Here is a 25,128-nt window from a genome sequence, read left to right as displayed (position 1 = left end):
ACAGGCTGCACCGCAGCAGAACGCTGCCGTTCAGCTTGCCATGCGGCAGACACTGAGAAGCGCAGGCATGCTTGTGCTCCTCAGTGTCTGACTGTGACGGCATCCAGATGAGCCGAGATCATGTCCAATGAACTCGGCTCACCTCATGCACGTCACTGACAGCGTGGGAAAATTCTCCTGCTCCCCGCATGCGCAGTAGAAGTTTCCCACGCTGTCAGTGACGGACGTCCAGGAGGTGAGCTGAGTTCATTGTCGGCTCATCTGGATGCCGTCACAGCCAGACACTGCAGAGCGCAAGCATGCCTGCGCTTCTCAGTGTCTGCGGGATGACAGGCTGGATGGCAGCGTTCTGCTGCGGTGCAGCCTGTCATCTCGATGTAGCAGAGCTGGACCGGTCCTGGGAGCCATGGAAAGGTAAGGATGAGGTTGCTTTATTATTTTTCTTTTATTGCAGGAGATCGTTGGCTTCAGCTGGAATGGGCGTGACGGTAAGTATGGTTTAATTTAGAACAATAAAGAATTGTGTCTTTATTTCAATTAAAGGACTTTATTCTGGGTGTTTGTGTTTTTTTTAACTTTGACTATGGGGTTAGTAATGGGGGTGTCTTATAGACGCCTCTCCATTACTAACCTGGGCTTGATGTCAGCTGGCATTATAAGCTGACATCAACCCCAACCCTATTACCCCCTGCCACCGCACCAGGGCAGCGTGGAAGAGCGAGGCTAAGTGCCAGAATTGGCGCATCCTATGGATGCGCCATTTCTGGGGCGGCTGACGGCTGGTGTTTCTAGCCTGGGAGGGGGCCAATATTCATGGCTCCCTTCCTGGGCTATTAATATCAGCCCCCAGCTGTCTGCCTAGCCTTTGCTAGCTATTAAATTAGGGGGGACCCCACGTCATTTTTTTGGGGGGTCCCCCATTTTAATAGCTAGTAAAGGCTATGTATTCAGCTAGGGGCTGATATTAGTAGCCTGGGAAGCTCCGTGGGTATTACCCCCTTCCCAGGCTTCAAACATCTGCCCCAGCCGTCTGCTTAACCTCCGCTAGAGCCTAAAATTAAGGGGAACCCCACGCCAATTTTTTTAATAATAAATCCTTTATTTTAATACTAAATGACAAGTACAGTAACCAACACTATCACTGTACTTCATATATATGTGACTGACATGTTTCTATCTATCTAATCTATGTGTGAAGCTCTATTCTGTCTGTTATAAATTGTCGGGTACCGCTGCTGAATTGCCGGCCGGCTTTTTTAAAGAGACGGTGCATGAAAACACTATTATTTGTTTTAATAAATCCTTTACACTAAATGACAAGTACAGTAAGCAATACTGTCACTGTACTTCATATATATGTGACTGACATGTTTCTATCTATCTAATCTATGTGTGAAGCTCTATTCTTTCTATTCTAAATTGTCGGGTGCCGGCTTATGCCGCTGCTGAATTGCCGGCTTTTCATATATTGTCACAGAAGCGATGCGAACTTCCCTGCTCCGGACACAGCGCAGCGCTTCTGTGACAAGTGAAAGCTGTCGGCACAGAAGCCCTGCGCTGTGTCCGGAGCTGGGAATACGCAGCGATGTGTCCGTTTCAGCACAGAAGCGCTGACTGTCTGGACCTACCGCCGCCGTATTTTAACTCCCTCCACCTTATATTAACTCCGACATGGCAGGGATACGGCCACGGCAGCTTATTAACACCCCCAGAGTATCCCCGCATGTCAATTTCTGAAAGTTTAAAAGCATTACCGGCGTATAAGACGACCCCAGACTAGACAGAAGATTTTTCAGTCTTCAAAAGTCGTCTTATACGCCGGAATATACGGTACTTTCTATCATGACTCCCCTTGCCATACTGACTATTCTTTCCCGCACTTTTCTTAATATACTCCCCCTACCCCCTCCCGCCCCTCAACGCTTATACCCTGTCCTAATCCCTTTGTCTTAAAATTGCACCCTCCTGGCCAATCCCGGTCATGTGGGTTTCCTTCTAGCTGCACTTGCCTCCAGCCCCCTTCTTTCCTTTCGGAAGATTTTGGAGAAGTGGATCCGGCAGTTGGAATTTCAATGCCTTTTGTTCTAGTAGAGAAGCCGCCAATAGGGGTCTGCTCTCCCGTGGAGAACATAGGAGCGCTCAACCGAGCGCTCCTGTGTATGGAAGAATCGGGAGAAACGGCTGTTGGACAAGCGTTCATTCTAATGTAGTGTATTGGCAACTTTATGGGGTTGGGTTTTGGGTATGGTTTTGGGGTCTTACTATCTGTGTTGTTCCAGGTTGAATGCCATCCTTACTTCACTCAGCCAAAGTTACTGGAGTTTTGCCGACAGCACGAAATTGTCATTGTGGGATACAGTCCAATTGGGACATGTCGTGACGAGGACTGGTAGGTGGTGGTGTGTTATATCCTCACTGCATTTTGGCGTACAGTAAACCACATCGCCAGTTGATCCTTACTACTGTCGTAAAGATCCTAACATCATCCTAACCCTCTGCTGGAAACCTGACTGCAGTCCTAAACCGCAGAAGCAAAAGTGTGTGATGGAGACAGCAAAATTGCCCTTCGTTCTCCTCCCTTAATTAGATGGACTTTGCCAACCTTCTATAAGTACTACATCACATACAGTGTATTTATTGGTTGTATAGTGGTTTGCGCCTACACCTTGAATACCTAGCAGTTAGCACCGTGTCCATAATCCCTGGTGGTCTAGTGGTTAGCACAGTGTCTTTAATCCCTGGTGATCTAGGGGTGATGAAGGCTAACAGTGATGCATTATCTGGAAGTCTAGTTGGGTTAGGGGTTAAAATTGAACCCCCCCTGATGATCTTAAGTGGTTTTAGTAGCTTACCCTCAGTGCCATTTAATTTATATAGGGGTTTTTTTATAATGTTTTGCATGATGAAGGGCAAGAAGACATTATAATTTAATTGTATTTAATTTTGCTAGGTCCAGGCTCCTTAAATGTCTGTCGCATACAGAACTCAAAACATCCTGCTCTTATTGTTGTGACTCATGGAGTCCTATATTATACAGATGATATAATTGTGTGACTATATAGTACCATCCAGTATGTGATAGAAATTGTACAATTGTTGTAGGGTGAATGTGTCCTCTCCGCCTCTTCTGGAAGATCCAACCTTAAATCGCATCGGCAAGAAGTATAGCAAGACGGCCGCTCAAGTTGCATTACGATTTAACGTTCAGAGAGGGGTCGTAGTCATTCCAAAGAGCTTTAATCCAGAAAGGATCAGAGAGAACTTTCAGGTAAGAAACTTCATAAACCAGTATGCAGTGAGCTCCTCCTAGTGGTGGCACCGTGTGTGTACTGTATGGCAGTGTTATGTTCTCTGCAGTATGTCATTAGTTATGTGTACAGTATGGCAGCATTATTTACAGTGTTTACTTTATAACGAGGGCACTGACTGAGTCTGTCTCCCTGTATGTGAGCATCACAAATTATACCAAAAATAAAGCTGAAACTGTGCCTCTGTATAATATACCATATTTTAATTGTACTATAACATGCACTTTTTGGCAAAAACAAAAAAAAATGTTTCTGTGTCTTATGGTTAGGGGGCAGCTAAGTCTGATAATATTATTATGGATTCCCTTGTAACTGGGGCTGGTATATCAGCCCCAATTACAGTGGAGTTTTGGCCTTCTGGCTGCATAGCTGAGCCGTTTGTTTCCTGGGACTCTGCCCTCCTGCTCCCTCTCAATACCCAGTGATCACATGACCTCAGGGTCTGGAGGAGGAAGCACTGTCAGTACTTCCTGATCTGTATACACAATGATAGTTATGTGCTGTTTATTCCCTATTCTACCCTAGTGCATTAAAATTAGTGACATTAACTCCTCCACTTCTTTTAAGTTTTAATTAGTAGGAACTTTGTTTCACACACACTCATTATGAATGCACTTGGGTGCATGTAATATGTTGATGATAAATATTGAGAGGTTCTTTTCATTTCATTTTTTTTTTTTTTTTTTTCCCAGATATTTGACTTCTCACTGACTGACCAGGAAATGAAAGACATTGAAGCTCTGAACAAAAACATTCGTTACGTGGAGCTGTTAATGTGAGTGTGTAACCGATCGCTCCTTTACACCTTTCAGGTAGAGACTCTGAGACTGAAACATGAACCAAACTGAATCACTGGTCTCCTACATCTTGTTCTTCAGCTCTAAAATTCTGCGCATGTGCCGCGCGGCCCCTCAATAGTGCAGTGCTCGCTTTGATCTGGGTGGCAGCATCAGTGTCCTCTTCTGGGTGTAGAGCACATATGTCCACACGTTGAGTCTGAAACTGATGCTGTTGCCCGGTGAGTGCGCCATGTGCTCATGGGATGGCGCCTGTCTAAAGAGAGATGTAGCCGATGGTATTAACTCTGACAGGAGACTTGACACTTTTGACAGGTGGTAATGAACTGGTACCTTATGTTTTGCAATGCAAATGGAAAAAAAAGGAAATGACTTTATGAGCAGCCATATTAGAACGGTTGGAGGATTCATCACCACGTTGTGTCTCCTCTAGGTGGAGAGATCATCCCGAATATCCCTTCAATGATGAGTACTGAGGTGTGACGTACAGGATTATTCCTCCAGTCAGCTTTCTGGTAATGAGCATGACCCTGCTTAAATTCAGTAAGGAGGATCAATGCCAAGATCTTTGTCTAGCCAGTACCGGCCTCGGAGAGGAACATCTGCAGCTATAATCCTTGTCATTCCTCCCCTCCAGTCCACAGTGGTATAATGTAACCAAATTTTAATAAACATTTATTTATACAAGTTTGTGTTATTGATTTCTCACTAAATTTATATCCAGCCATCAATGGGTATCTAATAGTGTTGAGCGATACCTTCCGATATCGGGAAATATCAGATCGGATTGGATCGGACCGATACTTTTTGGGTATCGGATATCGCCGATTCCGATAACGGAAACCAATGCAAGTCAATGGGACAGAAATATCGGAATAAAAATAAACCCTTTCTTTCCTTGTAGGTTAATTCTACATGAAGGAAAACAACTAAGAATAATGTAGAATGTATTGGGGGAGGTGGGGGAGACAATAAAGGCATAGAGGTTTAGCCCAATCAAATGGAATAGCAGGAATTAATATTTTTTTAAGACGTTCTGAGTTACAGAAATATTGACTATGTTAAGTATTTTTATATTTTGTCAGATATTTATGTTTCACTACTTCCATGTTCTTCACCTTCTTTTTTACTTCTCCCACACTTTCTCCTTCATCATCCTCAGCATCAGAATCTTTTTCATCAACTTCTTCTTCACCTTCTTCATCTTCTTCTTCACCTTCTTCGTATTCTTTTTTTTATTCTTCTCCTTCATCATATTCTTATTTGTGGCAGGCATTCCTGTAGTTATCTATAAAAGTTTGAACATTACACCTTTTGTTCTGCCCGTCACACAAGATTTACAACAGGATTTGTCCGCGTTCAGTTTGGCCTGCAGCTGCAGGTCCTTTCCAGGGGCACCACGAGGAGGAACGGACTCACCCCCATACACTGCTTAGTCATCTTCTGCTTATAATTTAGATAATATCTTTTGCTCTGATTTTTAGTCTTATGCTTAATGTTCTTCCGCTTTTTGTTCTGCAGCTTCTTGTACTTCTGCTTCTTGGTTTTCTGTATCTTGGTGGTTGTCTTCTTGTTCTTTGTCCTCTTGGTCAACTTCTTCGGGGGCCTCCTTTTCTTCGGGGTGGTCTTCAGGGTCCTCGTTTTCTTCGGGGTGGTCTTCAGGGTCCTCGTTTTCTTCGGGGTGGTCTTCAGGGTCCTCGTCTTCGGGGTCCTCGTCTTCTTCAGGGTCGTCTTCTTCAGGGTCGTCTTCTTCAGGGTCCTCGTCAGGGAGATCCAGAGTGATTACCAACAACCATTTCAAAAAGCTTGAACTTGGAAATGTAGCAGAAGGTGAAAGAAGGCTGAGGAACTGCCGAGAACCAGCTGATGGTACTGGAACCCGGATGGGTAGCAGAAGGTACAAGAGCCAATGGAACTACCGAGGACCAGCTGACGGTACTGGAACTCGGTTACTAAGCAGGAGGTACCTGTGCCAGAAAGCACTACCAAGGACCAGCAGACGTTGGTGGAACTTGGATACCGAGAAGGAGGCACCTAAGCCAAAGGCACTGCTGAGAACCAGCTGGCGGTACTAGAAACCGGATGAGTAGCAGAAGGTACCCATGTAAAAAAAAAAGTTGCAAGGCCGCGAGCCGGCCTGAGTTACCGAAACCTACAGGGGGTGCTTGTCTTATTGGCACTATGGAACCAGCCTTCATTGCCAGATCCCACAGCCCACATTGGAGTCACCTAAACTGCAGGCACCATAGAGTCAGCTAACCCGACCGCAACACGACAGGACAACGCATTGGAGGCTAAGTGACGTCAACACTACCCGGAAACAGCTGGCGTGCTGGAACCAGGCTGGGTAGGAGGGAGTACCCGTGCCAAAGACACTGCTGGGAAACAGCTGGAACCAGGCTGGGTAGGAGGGAGTACCCGTGCCAAAGACACTGCTGGGAAACAGCTGGCTGTGCTGGAACCCAGGGTAAATACTAAAAATAGAGTGGAGCCAGAGGCCTAATTGGAGCAACTTTAGAATGTGTAGTAGTGTGAATGTGGACAGAGCAGGAGAAATTGCCGTCCGCACAGCAGGGGAACAGCTGACGTTACTGAACCCCAATAACATGGCAGCAAGTGTTGACTGTGCAGACAGCACTTCTGAGCGCCAACTGGCGGTGTTGGAGCTCAGGGATTACAGTTCAGGTGGTAGAAACATGAACACAACAGGAGACCTGGATACTCTTGCCAACCAATTATTTATTCTGGAAGAGGACTGGCAAATTCATGCGAGATCCAGGCCTTGTTCATTTTGAGAAAAGTAAGCCGGTCAACGTTATCGGAGGATAGTCACATGCGACGGTCTGTGAGTACACCACCTGCGGCACTAAAGACGCGTTCCGATAATACACTAGCAGCAGGGCAAGCTAGCACCTCCAGTGCATACTGACTAAGCTCTGGCCATGTATCCAGCTTACAGACCCAAAACTTGAAGGGGGAAGAGCCGTCTGGGAGTACACTGAGAGGGCAAGACATGTAGTCTGTCACCATCTGACGGAAACGTTGCCTCATGCTGACTGGAGCCGTCTGTGATGGTGTAGACATTTGTGGCGGCGGGGACACAAAACTTTGCCACATTTGGGCCATACTGGTCTTGCCTTGTGCTGAGGCGCTGCTTCTGCTCCCTCTTTGTGCAGAGCTTCCTCCACTGCCTCGACGCACTGAGCTGCTTTGTAAAGCACTAGCAGCACTGCTCTCAGTTGGAATGGAGAACATGATGGAATGCACCAGTGCGTCTTGGTACTCCCGCATTTTACGCTCCCGGTTCAACGGTGTTATGAGGCTTTGTAAGTTGTCCCGGTAGCGAGGATCTAGGAGGGTGGACACCCAATAATCAGCCGTGTTGAGAATGTGGGCGATGCGGCGGTCGTTTCTCAGGCACTGCAGCATGAAATCAACCATGTGCTGCAGAATGCCAACTGGCCAAGAAACGCTGTCCCCTGCTTGAGGCGTGATCTCTGCCTGCTCTGCATCACCCCACCCTCGCTCTAGATACTGACTACTAGAGCATTGTGTACCTCCCTCCTCTGGACAGATGTCTTCCTCCTCCATTGACTCCTCCTCATCCTCCTCACAAAGTGTCCCCTGCCTAGGCCTTTGTGAGGAACCACGTTGCGCAGACTGTAGAGAAGCTGATGGCATTTGTGACTCCTCTTCCAAAACATCGTCCCTTAGTGCTTGCAGTGTTTTTTCAAGCCGGCAGATAAGGGGGATAGTCATGCTGACTAGTGCATCATCTGCACTCGCCATCCGCGTGGAATAATCGAAGGCACGCAAAACGTGGCAAATGTCCTTCATAGAGGCCCACTCAGTGGTGGTGAAGTGTGAACGGCGCTCACTGCGACTTCTTTGCGCCTGCTGCAGCTGGTACTCCATTACTGCTGCCTGCTGCTCACACAACCTCTCCAACATATGTAACGTTGAATTCCACCTGGTGGGTAGGTCACATATGATGCGATGTTCCGGAAGACGTAATCGGCGCTGCAGAGCTGCAATGCGTGATCTTGCGTTGCTGGAATGCCGCAAGTGAGCGCACTCTATGTGGACCTTGTGAAGCAGTGCATCAAGATCCGGATAGTCCCTCAAAGAACTCTGCATGACCAAGTTGAGCACATGTGCCAGACATGGGATGTGAGTGAGGTTGCCTAGGCCCAGAGCTGCCACCAGATTTCGGCCATTGTCACACACTACCATGCCTGGCTGGAGATTCGCTGGCACAAACCACACGTCGCTCTGCTGCTTGATGGCATTCCAGAGCTCCTGCGCTGTGTGGCTTCGATTCCCCAAAGAAATTAATTTTAATACGGCCTGTTGACGTTTGGCCACGGCTGTGCTCATATTGGTCACCATAACAGGTAACCGTTCACGGGTCGATGTGGAGGTAGACCGTGACGGCTCCTGCAGCGCTAATTCAGAGGAACTGGAGTATGAGGAGGAGTCAATCTGTACAGACTGGATTCCTGCAATCCTTGGAGTTGGCAGAACACGTACAGCGCCACTCTCAAGATCTGTACCCGGCTCCACAACATTTACCCAATGGGCAGTGAGGGAAAGGTATCGTCCCTGTCCATGCTTACTGGTCCACGCATCGGTGGTCAGGTGGACCTTGCTACTGACGGCGTTTTGTAGCGCATGTTTAATTTTTCCCTCCACATGCTGTTGCAGGGCAGGGACGGCTTGCCTGCTGAAATAAAAGCGGCTGGGCACGTTGTATTGTGGGACTGCCAATGCCATAAAGTTACGGAAGGTGTCAGTCTCCACCAGCCTGAATGATAGCATTTCAAGGGCCAGTAGTTTAGCAATGCCAGCATTCAGAGCCTGTGCTCGGGGGTGGTTTGCCGAGTATGGGCGCCTTTTCTCCCATGCCTGTGCTAACGATGGCTGTAGACTGGCCTGGGAGTGTGAGGATGACAGGGAAAGTGGTGCTGTGGGTGGAATTACACTGTGTCTCTGTACAACAGTGCCAGAGATTCTTCCATGGCGATCCTGTGAGGAAGCCGAACCAGCTGTGTGTGAGTTGGAGGAAGAGGCTACAACACGAGCTGAAGAGGTGGTAGGTGGCACTGTAGGTTGGCCTAGGTCTTCAGTGTGTTTTTGTAACTCCACCACGTGCTTGGTCCGCTTATGTTTCCACATATTTGTGGTATTGAGGTTGCTGACACTTTTCCCTCTTTTCACCTTCTGATTACACAGCTTGCATTTGACAAAGCAAATGTCATCTGCAACTGTGTCAAAAAAGGACCAGGCACTGCAAGTCTTGGGAGCGCCCGCTTTGGATTTTGGAAGAGCCATGCTCCTAATGGGTGCCGAAGTGGAGGCTACAGGCAACCACGTCTGCCCCCTCCCTCTCCCTCCTTTTTGGGCCGTTCGGGGAATTTCTTCCTCAGAGCTGCTCCCACCACCTTCCTGTCCCTCACGCCATGATGGGTCAAGGACCTCATCATCTACACCACCCTCTTCAAACAACTGCTTCTCCTGGGTAGTCTCGACAGCACAGTACGCACCAGAAAGTGGCACCTGAGTCTCATCATCAGATGCGTACTGAGGTGTGCTGCTGACCATAGGCACTGGCCCACCCGCCTCTTCAGATTCAGAGAGACAAAACGGTTGCGCATCACTGCATACTACCTCTTCTTCAAATTCTCGAATTCTGCTTGGCTGGCCCCCTCTTTCCAAGCCAAGAGATTCAGAGAACAGAAGTAGAGATGGCTCCTGTCCAGGGCTCTCTGACTGCCTGGGCAATTTGGCAGGTGGTGAAGAGACAGATGGGTGCTCTTCAGTGCTCAGGACCTGAGAGGATCTGGAACTAATTGAAGTCGATGCGTTAGCTGCCATCCATCCGACAACGGCTTCAATTTGGTCCTCCCGCAGCAGTGGGGTACGGCTAGCTCCTACAAAGCTGCGCATAAAGGACTGTTCCCTGGTAAAACTGGGGGATGCTGAGTCACTGGTGCCCGCAGCAGGCACAGAATCCCCACGTCCTCTCCCTGCAGGCACAGAATCCTCACGTCCTCTCCCTGCAGAAACTCCACACCCACGACCACATGCCTTACTCCCTGCCTTCTTCATCTTGGTAGACTGATAAAGATAGGCAGAAAAGTACTAAGGGCTTAGTGTGCTTATTCCTGAACAGCTGCTAACAGGTATAAGAAACACTAATTTTATAAAGTGTGGACTAGACTTTAATATGAGCTAATGTGGCCTACACAACTGTAAAGTGGAGTGTTTGGTGAACTTTATTTAGGTTTTTTTTGTCACAAAAAGACACTGGATGTGCCTAAAGATGTAATAACGATAGTATCACAAACTTTTTGTAGCTATTACAATGTAGGAAGGTAACCTACAATGCAATAGATTAGGCTGCAAAAAATAGGCTAATACTAATCTGGCTGGGGCTGCAGGGCCCAATGCTGCAGAAAGGCTCCTCTATCTACTCCTATATAGTGTGTTTGGAACCAATTTAGCTGAATACGGATGGAACCACCACACTAATAGGAGAAATCAGGAAAAATTATGAATTGGCAAAAAAGGACAATGTATGAGGCAGTGACACACACTGAGTGCACTACAACCAGACGTGGCTGAAGCACACACTACAGGGTGAGCTGCACTCACACACACAGACCTTGCAGAAAGCGGTGAACAGCACAGAGAACTGTGCACTAGCACTGCAAGGCACAGCGATTTATAAAGTAGCTTAGGTAAAGCAGAATAGACCAAATAGGTAGCTAAAACTGTCCCTCAGAACAACAGCGTCCTATCCCTAACTGAATTCACAGCAGAGTGAGCTCAAAATGGCGGCGGCGGCTTTTATAGTGCATCATGACATAATTTCAGCAGCCAATCACAGCCATGCCATTAGTCAACATGCCTACATGCCTAACAGGATGTGCCCACACTTCTTAGGATCCTCATTGGCTGAATAAAATGAAACTGGCTCATTGCATTATGGGAACTTCCGATTCCGGTATACGATATTCTAAAAGTATCGGAATTCCGATACCGCGAATATCGGCCGATATTTCAGTATCGGAATGCTCAACACTAGTATCTAATCGATGGGGGGCACAGTTTGATAAACTGGGTGACAATCATTGTACCTGCCAGAAGTGCTGCTTTCCTGGAAGGTATCGAGAGGCCTACGCGCGCATCCAGGAGATTTGTTGACTCTCCTGGGAGGTTTCTCCCTTTTCTGGGGTAATAGTAATTCATACCATCTGCAGGAATCTTCTAAATACTCCTGGTACCTTCATCTTTTAGTTGGGGAGGAGGGTGAAATCTAAGGATTGTTCCCACACTTTCTCCAGCAGAGGAGGACAGCTACAGAATCCAGAAGAAGAAATGACCTCATACAGATTGCACCATCTTCTATTGGAGTATCCATGAAATGTGGTGACCATTAATAACTTTACCCACCAGTTCTTGGCTTCTGGAGATCTTGGCTACCTTCTCAGGTTCTGGTACTGGTGACATACTACTGTTGGTTAACAAAAAATTCTGAATACCCATGCAATCAATGCATCGTCACAGATCTGATCAGTGTTCTTTAGTCAAGCTAGATTGTTAAAGTTGGAGGGGACCTCCAAGGTCCTCGTGTGCAACCCCCTGCTCATTGCAGGATTCACTAAGCCATCTCAGACAGATGTCTGTCCAGCCTGTGTTTGAAGACTTACATTGAAGGAGAACTCACCACCTCTCGTGGCCGCCTGTTCCACTCATTGATCACCCTCACTATTAAAGTTTTTTTATAATATCTAATCTGTATCTTCTCCCTTTCAGTTTCATCCCGTTGCTTCTCATGTTTCCATGTGGAATGAGAATAAGGATGATCCCTCTACAGTGTGACAGCCCATCCGATATTTGTACACAGCTATTAAGTCTCCTCTCAGTCTTCTTTTTTGCAAGCTAAACATTCCCAGATCCTCTAACCGCTCCTCGTAGGACATAGTTTACAGTCCGCTCACCATCCTGGTAGCTCTTCTCTGAACTTGCTCCAGTTTTTCAATGTCTTTATTTTATTTATTTTTTTAAATGTGGTGCCCAGAACTGGACACGGTATTCCAGATGAGGTCTGACCAAGGCGGAGTAGATAATTAATTTCCAGTTTAAAAAAATGTAATGTACAGCTCCCAGTGCCTTTGTGTATATGGAAATTATTATGCACATAATTGTAGCTCTGAAGACCATGTGGGAAATGCTATGAAGATGCCTTCTCAGGGAAACCCTTCTACTACTGTGATTCTGATGTGGGGTAGCATAATGCATAGTTGACAGTCCATTGTAGTCCTCATTACCAGGGCCCATTATTGGGGAGAAGCAGACTGGGCAATTGCTCAGTGCCTCCTCTCTATTGGGGCCCCCCCAGCGTCTACAAGAGGCGCTTCACTGATAATTGAAAGCCGAGCTCCTTGATCAGAGATGGCGGTTTATCCCGAAGAGGCTGCAGTCACCACTGATCACGGCATCTAAACAGTTTGATATGTTTCCTCATTGTCTTCTCTTAATTCACTGCTGAATGGAAGAAGAATCCGTATCTTCCAGGGAGAGATTAACAAATTGGAGACGAATCAGGTTTACCTCAAATTTCCCCCCAAAAAATTGGATTTGTGCAAATTTAAACTTTTTGTGATTTTTTTGCATTACACAAACTTAGTAAAATGGTGGCAGACCAGAAACTAATTTTGTTTGATTGGGAAGGGATTAAAAAAAATAAACAATTTTTCACCTCTCCCCACCTGGCATTCACAGTTTCGGTGTTGATACTTCCATAAGGAAATCCTGGAAACATGACATGTTGGGGGGCCGTGAGGACTGGAGTTTGGGGAAACTCTGCAATAGACCAATGTTTCCCAAACTCCAGTTCTCACGGGCTCCAAGAGATTAAGTTTTCAGGATTTCCTAAGTATTGCACAGGTAAGAGAACCTGTGGCAATGTCTGATGCCTTGATGATAATTGTCACCTGTGCAATACTAAGGAAATCCTGAAAACGTGACATGTTGGGAGTTTGTGAGGACTGGAGTCTGGAAAACCATGCTCTAGACCAGGGATGTCAAACTTAAGCACACAGAGGGCCAAAATGTAAAACTTGGACAAAGTCGCGGGCCAACCATTATACACAATAATGGGCCCCACATAGTCCTCCATACACAATAATGGGCCCCACAACGTCCTCCATACAGAATAATGGGCCTCACATAGTCCTCCATACAGTATAATGGGCCCCACATAGTCCTCCATACAGAATAATGGCCCCACAAAGTCTTCCATACAGAATAATGGGCCCCACAAAGTCTTCCATACAGAATAATGGGCCCCACAAAGTCTTCCATACAGAATAATGGGCCCCACAAAGTCTTCCATACAGTATAATGGGTCCTACATAGTCCTCCATGTAGAATAATGGCCCCACATAGTCCTCCATGTAGAATAATGGCCCCACATAGTCCTCCCTACAGAATAATGGCCCCACATGGTCCTCCATACAATATTATGGGCACCACGTAGTCCTCCATACATAATAATGGTCCCACATAGTCCTCCATACAGAATAATGGCCCCACATAGTCCTCCATACAATATTATGGGCACCACATAGTCCTCCATACATAATAATGGCCCCACATAGTCCTCCATACAGAATAATGGCCCCACATAGTCCTCCATACAGAATAATGGCCCCACATAATCCTCCATACAGTATAATGGCCCCACATGGTCCTCCATACAGTATAATGGCCCCATATGGTCCTCCATACAGTATAATGGCTCCACATAATCCTCCATACAGTATAATGGCACCACATAGTCCTCCATACAGTATAATGGCCCCACATGGTCCTCCATACAGTATAATGGCCCCATATGGTCCTCCATACAGTATAATGGCCCCATATGGTCCTCCATACAGTATAATGGCTCCACATAGTCCTCCATACAGTATAATGGGCCCCACATAGTCCTCCATACGGTATAATGGGCCCCACATAGTCCTACATACGGTATAATGGGCCCCACATAGTCCTCCATACAGAATAATGGGCCCCACATAGTCCTCCATACAATATTATGGGCACCACATAGCCCTCCATACATAATGGTCCCACATAGTCCTCCATACAGAATAATGGCCCCACATAGTCCTCCATACAGTATAATGGGCCACACATAGTCCTCCATACAGTATAATGTCCCCACATAGCCCTCCATACAGTATAATGGGCCCCACATAGTCCTCCATACAGTATAATGTCCCCACATAGCCCTCCATACAGTATAATGGGCCACACATAGTCCTCCATACAGTATAATGGGCCCCACATAGTCCTCCATACAGTATAATGGGTCCCACATAGTCCTCCATACAGAATAATGGCCCCACATAGGGGTGGTGGTTCTGGTGTCGCGGCCCAAACAAAACCACCCAGGGGGCCAGAGTTTGGCATGCATGCTCTAGACCAGTGTCCCCTAACTCCAGTCCTCAAGGCCCACCAACAGGTCATGTTTTCAGGATTTCCTTAGTATTGCCCAGGTGATAACTGCATTACCTACACAGGCAAAAATTCCACCACCTGTGTAATAATAAGGAAATCCTGAAAACAGGACCTGTTGGTGGGCCTTGAGGACTGGAGTTGAGGGAACACTGCTGTAGATCAATGTTTCCCAAACTCCAGTTCTCACGGGCTCCAACAGCTCAGGATTTCCTTACAAAGGTGGGAGAACGTGTGGCCATTCCTGATGCCTTGATCATAATTGAGTCGGCTGTGCCAATACTAAGGAAACATAATCTGTAGGAGCCCGTGAGGACTGGAGTTTGGGAAACAATGCGCTAGACCTTGATGTCACAAGCCCTAGTCAGTGAGGACAAGGTTTAGGGGCAGAATGAAGAAAGGATTTGATTGGGTCAAGAATAATGGGATTATGATACCAAATACAAGCACGCTTCTTTTCCAGCTCTGTTACAAGCTGATTGCAGACGGGTTTATATTTCAGTCATCCTCAGAGGCCCGCGGTTAAAGTTGGCCGCTCCAGTAGATTTCACCAGCACTGCGTCCTTACACTGGTCCAGAAGAAGAACATGAGTTCCCCCCCCCAGGAGTAATTAGGAGGCCACATATGGATCTCACCCATGTCCAGAAAATCCAATCAACTAATGGAAAACACACATTGTGGTGTCGGTGCACACTGCAGGGGTTACGCTCTTATTTTAGGACTTGGAGCTGAGTGTGTAACGTTGTGTAATGTGGAATCCATCCAAGAAAGTTATGATTCTTCTACAAACCCTGTGAGGACATTGTGAAATATTTGCCTCTGTGTCTGTGCTATAATATTTTTCCAGTTTGAGGTTCACTGTAAAACTATAGTATCATTAATGGTGCCATACACTGTCCAAATAACACCAACAGAGGTCCTCGTATAATAGTGCAGCACATAGTATTAATGCCGGCTGCACTGATCCTATTATTGTGATTGCCGCACTATGGTAGCGCCCCAAGCTTTATGGCGGTACACTATCAAATAAGAGATAATGGCTATAAAAAGTATTGCTACAATTAACTTACTGTAGAGTACCTAAATAATATCGCTATACAGTGTACTAACACTGACCTATGGCACATAAATACACTGCTCAAAAAAATAAAGGGAACACTTAAACAACAGAATATAACTCCAAGTAACTCAAACTTCTGTGAAATCAAACTATCCACTTAGGAAGCAACACAGATTGACAATCAATTTCACATGCTGTTCTGCAAATGGAATAGACAATAGATGGAAATTATTGTCAATTATCAAGACACCCTCAATAAAGGAGTGGTTCTGCAGGTGGGGACCACAGACCACATCTCAGTACCAATGCTTTCTGGCTGATGTTTTGGTCACTTTTGAATGTTGGTTGTGCTTTCACACTCGTGGTAGCATGAGACGGACTCTACAACCCACAGAAGTTGCTCAGGTAGTGCAGCTCATACAGAATGGCACATCAATATGAGCTGTGGCAAGAAGGTTTGCTGTGTCTGTCAGCGTAGTGTCCAGAGGCTGGAGGCGCTACCAGGAGACGTGGAGGGGACCGTAGAAGGGCAACAACCCAGCAGCAGGACCGCTACCTCCGCCTTTGTGCAAGGAGGAACAGGAGGAGCACAGCCAGAGCCCTGCAAAGTGACCTCCAGCAGGCCACAAATGTGCATGTGTCTGCACAAACGGTTAGAAACCGACTCCATGAGGGTGGTATGAGGGCCCGACGTCCACAGATGGGGGTTGTGCTCACAGCCCAACACCGTGCAGGACGCTTGGCATTTGCCACAGAACACCAGGATAGGCAAAGTCGCCACTGGCGCCCTGTGCTCTTCACAGATGAAAGCAGGATCACACTGAGCACATGTGACAGACGTGACAGAGTCTGGAGATGCCATGGAGAGTGATCTGCTGCCTGCAACATCCTACAGCATGACCGGTTTGGTAGATCCTGAGAGGAGATCCTCAGACCCCTTGTGAGACCATATGCTGGAGCAGTTGGCCCTGGGTTCCTCCTAATGCAGGACAATGCCAGACCTCATGTGGCTGGAGTGTGTCAGCAGTTCCTGCAAGATGAAGGCATTGAAGCTATGGACTGGCCGCCCGTTCCCCAGACCTGAATCCGATTGAGCACATCTGGGACATCATGTCTCGCTCCATCCACCAACGTCACGTTGCACCACTGACTGTCCAGGAATTGGTGGATGCTTTAGTCCATCTCTGGGAGGAGATCCCACAGGAGACCATCCGCAACCTCATCAGGAGCATGCCCAGGCGATGTAGGGAGGTCATACAGGCACGTGGAGGCCACACACAATACTCAGCCTCATCAGTAGCATGCCCAGGCGTTGTAGGGAGGTCATACAGGCACGTGGAGGCCACACACAATACTCAGCCTCATCAGGAGCATGCCCAGGCATTGTAGGGAGGTCATACCGGCACGTGGAGGCCACACACAATACTCAGCCTCATCAGGAGCATGCCCAGGCGATGTAGGGAGGTCATACAGGCACGTGGAGGCCACACACAATACTGAGACTCAGCAGGAGCATGCCCAGGCGTTGTAGGGAGGTCATACAGGCACGCGGAGGCCACACACAATACTCAGCCTCATCAGGAGTATGCCCAGGCGTTGTAGGGAGGTCATACAGGCACGTGGAGGCCACACACAATACTCGGCCTCATCAGGAGTATGCCCAGGCGTTGTAGGGAGGTCATACAGGCACGTGGAGGCCACACACAATACTGAGCCTCATCAGGAGCATGCCCAGGCGTTGTAGGGAGGTCATACAGGCACGTGGAGGCCACACACAATACTCAGCCTCATCAGTAGCATGCCCAGGCATTGTAGGGAGGTCATACAGGCACGTGGAGGCCACACACAATATTCAGCCTCATCAGGAGCATGCCCAGGCGTTGTAGGGAGGTCATACAGGCACGTGGAGGCCACACACAATACTCAGCCTCATCAGGAGCATGCCCAGGCGTTGTAGGGAGGTCATACAGGCACGTGGAGGGCACACACAATACTCAGCCTCATCAGGAGCATGCCCAGGCGTTGTAGGGAGGTCATACAGGCACGTGGAGGCCACACACAATACTCAGCCTCATCAGGAGCATGCCCAGGCGTTGTAGGGAGGCCATACAGGCACGTGGAGGCCACACACAATACTGAGCCTCATCAGGAGCATGCCCAGGCATTGTTGGGAGGTCATACAGCCACGTGGAGGCCACACACAATACTCAGCCTCATCAGGAGCATGCCCAGGCGTTGTAGGGAGGTCATACAGGCACGTGGAGGCCACGCACAATACTGAGCCTCATCAGGAGCATGTCCAGGCGTTGTAGGGAGGTCATACAGGCACGTGGAGGCCACACACAATACTGAGCCTCATCAGGAGCATGCCCAGGCATTGTAGGGAGGTCATACAGGCACGTGGAGGCCACACACAATACTCAGCCTCATCAGGAGCATGCCCAGGCATTGTAGGGAGGTCATACAGGCACGTGGAGGCCACACACAATACTCAGCCTCATCAGGAGCATGCCCAGGCGTTGTAGGGAGGTCATACAGGCACGTGGATGCCACACACAATACTGAGCCTCATCAGGAGCATGCCCAGGTGTTGTAGGGAGGTCATACAGGCACGTGGAGGCCACACACAATACTCATCCTCATCAGGAGCATGCCCAGGCATTGTAGGGAGGTCATACAGGCACGTGGAGGCCACACACAATACTGAGCCTCATCAGGAGCATGCCCAGGCGTTGTAGGGAGGTCATACAGGCACGTGGAGGCCACACACAATACTCAGCCTCATCAGGAGCATGCCCAGGCGTTGTAGGGAGGTCATACAGGCACGTGGAGGCCACACACAATACTCATCCTCATCAGGAGCATGCCCAGGCGTTGTAGGGAGGTCATACAGGCACGTGGAGGCCACACACAATACTCAGCCTCATCATGAGCATGCCCAGGCGTTGTAGGGAGGTCATACAGGCACGTGGAGGCCACACACAATACTCATCCTCATCAGGAGCATGCCCAGGCGTTGTAGGGAGGTCATACAGGCACGTGGAGGCCACACACAATACTCATCCTCATCAGGAGCATGCCCAGGCGTTGTAGGGAGGTCATACAGGCACGTGGAGGCCACACACAATACTGAGCCTTATCAGGAGCATGCCCAGGCATTGTAGGGAGGTCATACAGGCACGTGGAGGCCACACACAATACTCAGCCTCATCAGGAGCATGCCCAGGTGTTGTAGGGAGGTCATACAGGCACGTGGAGGCCACACACAATACTCATCCTCATCAGGAGCATGCCCAGGCGTTGTAGGGAGGTCATACAGGCACGTGTAGGCCACACACAATACTGAGCCTCATCAGGAGCATGTCCAGGCGTTGTAGGGAGGTCATACAGGCACGTGGAGGCCACACACAATACTCAGCCTCATCAGGAGCATGCCCAGGCGTTGTAGGGAGGTCATACAGGCACGTGGAGGGCACACACAATACTCAGCCTCATCAGGAGCATGCCCAGGCGTTGTAGGGAGGTCATACAGGCACGTGGAGGGCACACACAATACTCAGCCTCATCAGGAGCATGCCCAGGCGTTGTAGGGAGGTCATACAGGCACGTGGAGGCCACACACAATACTCAGCCTTATCAGGAGCATGCCCAGGCGTTGTAGGGAGGTCATACAGGCACGTGGAGGCCACACACAATACTCAGCCTCATCAGGAGCATGCCCAGGCGTTGTAGGGAGGTCATACAGGCACGTGGAGGGCACACACAATACTCAGCCTCATCAGGAGCATGCCCAGGCGTTGTAGGGAGGTCATACAGGCACGTGGAGGCCACACACAATACTCAGCCTCATCAGGAGCATGCCCAGGCGTTGTAGGGAGGCCATACAGGCACGTGGAGGCCACACACAATACTGAGCCTCATCAGGAGCATGCCCAGGCATTGTTGGGAGGTCATACAGCCACGTGGAGGCCACACACAATACTCAGCCTCATCAGGAGCATTCCCAGGCGTTGTAGGGAGGTCATACAGGCACGTGGAGGCCACACACTATACTGAGCCTCATTTTGACTTGTTTTAAGGACATTACATCAAAGTTGGATCAGCCTGTAGTGTGTTTTTCCACTTTAATTTTGGGGGTGACTCCAAATCCAGGCCTCCATTGGTTAATAAATGTGATTTCCATTGATGATTTTTGTGTGATTTTGTTGTCAGCACATTCAGCTTTGTACAGAACAAAGTATTCAATGAGAAGATTTCATTCATTCAGATCTAGGATGGGTTATTTCACTGTTACCTTTATTTTTTTGAGCAGTGTATTACCGATATATAATGCTGACATAAAGTGCATAAATATTTCCACCGTACAATGACTTCATAATACTGACATACAGGACATAAATATAATCACTATACAATAAATAAATGCCGACTAAGTGCAGGAATAATACTGATAAACTGAGCATAATTACCACCACAGTACATAAACCATACTGATAACATACATAACTATTACCACCATACAGTGCATGAATAATATTGAGACACAGCATAATTATTACCATACAGTACATAAAAAATACTGATGTAGTGTATATAATTACCACCACAATAAATAATACTGACCTATAGTGCATACAATATATTGCCACAATAGAGTGCGGAAATATAATAGTGCATATTACCACCATACACTACATAGATAATACTGACATACAGTACATAAATACCATAATACAGTACATAAATACCATAATACAGTACATACAGTGCAGAAATACTACCGCCATTCAGTGTTAAAAAAAAGAGTAAATAAATGATGCTATATAAATTATATATTGAAAAAATTATTACCTGCCATGTTGCCAAATGGGATTTGCTTTCTCTCACCTCTGGATGTGAAGGGTGTTGTACACACTAGGCACAATGGACAGCAGTACATGTAGGATAAGCTCCTATTGAGCCCAACAATAAATCTGTCTTCAGTAAACTCATAACCTCCCCCTAGTGATGGCTTCAGGTAATCCTTTTCCACTTCATGACATAAGTATACAACATGGATGTGCAGGGTTTTAGGCAAAACAATATACCTTGATGGCCCAGGCTCAGGAACCAAACCTACCTATATTACTGGGGGAGACACACAGACCTTACATCCAGCCTATATTACTGGAAGAGACACACAGACCTCACATCCAGCCTATATTACTGGAAGAGACACAGAAACCTCACATCCAGCCTATATTACTGGAAGAGACACATAGACCTCACATCCAGCCTATATTACTGGAAGAGACACAGAAACCTCACATCCAGCCTATATTACTGGAAGAGACACACAGACCTCACATCTAGCCTATATTACTGGAGAGACACACAGACCTCACATCTAGCCTATATTACTGGAAGAGACTTCCAAATCTCACATCCAGCCTATATTACTGGGGGAGACACACAAACCTCACATCCAGCCTATATTACTGGGGGAGACACACAGACCTCACATCCAGCCTGTATTACTGGAAGAGACACACAAACCTCACATCCAGCCTATGTTACTGGAAGAGACACACAGACCTCACATCCAGCCTATATTACTGGGAGAGACACACAGACCTCACATCCAGCCTATATTACTGGGAGAGACACACAGACCTCACATCCAGCCTGTATTACTGCAAGAGACACACAGACCTCACATCCAGCCTATATTACTGGAAGAGATACACAGACCTTACATCCTGACTATTACTGGAAGAGACACACAGACCTCACATCCAGCCTGTATTACTGGGAGGACACACAGACCTCACATCCAGCCTGTATTTCTGGAAGAGACACACAGACCTCACATCCAGCCTGTATTTCTGGAAGAGACACACAGACCTCACATCCAGCTTGTATTTCTGGAAGAGGCACACAGACCTCACACCCAGCCTGTATTACTGGGAGGACACACAGACCCTCACATCCATCCTCTCTATTACTGGGAGATATATACAGACCTAACATCCAGCCTGTATTACTGGAAGAGACACACAAACCTCACATCCAGCCTATATTACTGGAAGAGACACACAGACCTCACATCCAGCCTGTATTACTGGAAGAGACACACAAACCTCACATCCAGCCTGTATTACTGGAAGAGACACACAAACCTCACATCCAGCCTATATTACTGGAAGAGACGCACAGACCTCACATTCAGCCTGTATTACTGGAAGAAACACACAAACCTCACATCCAGCCTGTATTACAGGAAGAGACACACAGACCTTACATCTTGACTATTACTGGAAGAGACACACAGACCTCACTTCCACCTTGTATTACTGGAAAAGATACACAGACCTCACATTCAGCCTATATTACTGGGAGGACACACAAACCCTCACATCCATCCTCTCTATTACTGGGAGATATATACAGACCTAACATCCAGCCTGTATTACTGGAAGAGACACACAGACCTCACATCCAGCCTGTACTACTGGAAAAGATACACAGACCTCACATCCAGCCTGCATTACTGAAAGAGACACACAGATCTCACATCCAGCCTATATTACTGGAAGAGATACACAAACCTCACATCCAGAATGTATTACTGGAAGAGACACACAGACCTCACATCCAGCCTGTATTTCTGGAAGAGACACACAGACCTCACATCCGGCCTGTATTACAGGAAAAGACACACAGACCTCACATCCGGCCTGTATTACAGGAAAAGACACACAGACCTCACATCCAGCCTGTATTACAGGAAGAGGCACAAGACCTCACATCCAGCCTGTATTACAGGAAGAGACCCTATCACAAGAGAAAAATCTGAATGTTGCCTCAGACTGCAGATTGCATGTCAGGGGATCAGAAAATGAATGAATGTAGAAATGAAGATTACATTCACAGTGTAAAGAAAAAGGTTTGAATGGTTGAAATTGCACCAAATCACCATCCATTTTTGCGGACAGGTAGGGTCTCTGACCTCCACTGGTCTGAACATTTCAGCCATGTCAAACCTAAAGGTCTCCTCCTCAGGATCATCCCCAGCAGCCTGCGGTTCAACTTGGCGATAGATTTGACCATCATTGCTCCACAGCCCCAGAAGGGGAACATGAGCCCCCCTAGGAGTAATTAGGCAGCCACATACGCATCTGTAAACTAATTGAAAACACACACACTAAGATTAGATTCTTATTTTGGATATATTGTGACATATAAATACAATGAGTATAATGGCCTGAGGCCGAGTGTGTGACATTGTGAGATAGAACATGGAATCCCACCAAGAAATCCGTCCAAGGATCCGTCCTTGCACAAACACGGAGAATTAGTGAAATGTTTACTACTTTGCAGAAAAGCAAATTAAAGAATATTCAAAAATAGTAAGAAGGTGAAGACCAGGAGGGCGTTTTATAATGGGATAATTAGTAAAATGACTGGAAAATATGGAGGTACTAGAACTGTATCAAGGGGTGTCAAATTAGTCAATATCTCATTTATGGACATGACTAGGTATAAACCAAACACTGTGTCCAATATCCCTGTACTGTGACATCACTGTGTGTATTATCCCTGTACTGTGACATCACTGTGTGTATTATCCCTGTACTGCGACATAACTGTGTGCATTATCCCTGTACTGTGACATCACTGTGTGTATTATCCCTGTACTGTGAAATCACTGTGTGTATTATTCCTGTACTGTGACATCACTGTGTGTATTATTCCTGTACTGTGACATCACTGTGTGCATTATCCCTGTACTGTGACATCACTGTGTGCATTATCCATGTACTGTGACATCACTGCATGCATTATCCCTGTACTGTGACATCACTGTGCATTATCCCTGTACTGTGACATCACTATGTGTATTATCCCTGTACTGTGACATCACTGTGTGCATTATCTCTGTACTGTGAAATCACTGTGTGTATTATCCCTGTACTGTGACATCACTGTGTGCATTATCCCTGTACTGTGACATCACTGTGTGCATTATCCCTGTACTGTGACATCACTGTGTGCATTATCCCTGTACTGTGACATCACTGCCTGCATTATCCCTGTACTGTGACATCACTGTGTCCATTATCCCTGTACTGCGACATGACTGTGTGTATTATCCCTGTACTGTGACATCACTGTGTGTATTATCCCTGTACTGTGACATCACTGTGTGTATTATCCCTGTACTGCGACATCACTGTGTGTATTATCCCTGTACTGTGACATCACTGTGTGTATTATCCCTGTACTGCGACATCACTGTGTGTATTATCCCTGTACTGTGACATCACTGTGTCCATTATCCCTGTACTGTGATATCACTGTGTGTATTATCCCTGTACTGTGACATCACTGTGTGCATTATCCCTGTACTGTGACATCACTGTGTGTATTATCCCTGAACTGTGACATCACTGTGTGTATTATCCCTGTACTGTGACATCACTGTGTGTATTATCCCTGTACTGTGACATCACTGTGTGCATTATCCCTGTACTGCGACATCACTGTGTGCATTATCCCTGTACTGTGACATCACTGTGTCCATTATCCCTGTACTGCGACATCACTGTGTGTATTATCCCTGTACCGCGACATCACTGTGTGCATTATCCCTGTACTGTGACATCACTGTGTGCATTATCTCTGTACTGTGACATCACTGTGTGTATTATCCCTGTACTGTGACATCACTGTGTGTATTATCCCTGTACTGTGACATCACTGTGTGCATTATCTCTGTACTGTGACATCACTGTATTATCCCTGTACTGTGACATCACTGTGTGCATTATCCGTGTACTGTGACATCACTGTGTGCATTATACCTGTACTGTGACATCACTGTGTGCATTATCTCTGTACTGTGACATCACTGTGTGTATTATCCCTGTAATGTGACATCATTGTGTGCATTATCCCTGTATTGTGACATCACTATGTGCATTATCCCTGTACTGTGACATCACTGTGTGTATTATCCCTGTACTGAGACATTACTCTGTGCATTATCCCTGTACAGTGACATCACTGTGTGTATTATCCCTGTACTGTGACATTTCTGTGTGCATTATCCCTGTACTGTGACATCACTGTGTGCATTATCCCTGTACTGTGACATCACTGTGTGCATTATCTCTGTACTGTGACATCACTGTGTGCATTATCTCTGTACTGTGACATCACTGTGTGTATTATCCCTGTAATGTGACATCATTGTGTGCATTATCCCTGTATTGTGACATCACTATGTGCATTATCCCTGTACTGTGACATCACTGTGTGTATTATCCCTGTACTGAGACATTACTCTGTGCATTATCCCTGTACAGTGACATCACTGTGTGTATTATCCCTGTACTGTGACATTTCTGTGTGCATTATCCCTGTACTGTGACATCACTGTGTGCATTATCCCTG

At 47.0% G+C, this 25,128-nt stretch overlaps 1 protein-coding gene across 1 annotated transcript in view; it reads left to right on the top strand.

Annotated features, from left to right (window-relative positions):
* The window catches only part of LOC141164740 (aldo-keto reductase family 1 member D1-like), a 57,125-nt gene extending 52,333 nt beyond the window's left edge, over positions 1-4,792 (top strand). Inside the window, exons 6-9 of the mRNA XM_073650252.1 lie at positions 2,280-2,389; positions 3,103-3,268; positions 4,001-4,083; positions 4,539-4,792. Of these exons, the coding sequence (XP_073506353.1) occupies positions 2,280-2,389; positions 3,103-3,268; positions 4,001-4,083; positions 4,539-4,581 (402 nt within the window). The 3' untranslated portion in view covers positions 4,582-4,792. The remainder of the gene's footprint in view (positions 1-2,279; positions 2,390-3,102; positions 3,269-4,000; positions 4,084-4,538) is intronic.
* The last annotated feature ends 20,336 nt before the right edge of the window (positions 4,793-25,128 follow it).

Source organism: Phyllobates terribilis, unplaced genomic scaffold (genome assembly GCF_046119375.1).
Source record: "Phyllobates terribilis strain yellow unplaced genomic scaffold, ASM4611937v1 Scaffold_10__3_contigs__length_209671492, whole genome shotgun sequence".
NCBI classification, from domain to species: Eukaryota; Metazoa; Chordata; class Amphibia; order Anura; family Dendrobatidae; genus Phyllobates; species Phyllobates terribilis.
The sequence above is the reverse complement of the archived record's forward strand: the minus strand, read 5'-3'. Positions and strand labels throughout refer to the sequence as shown.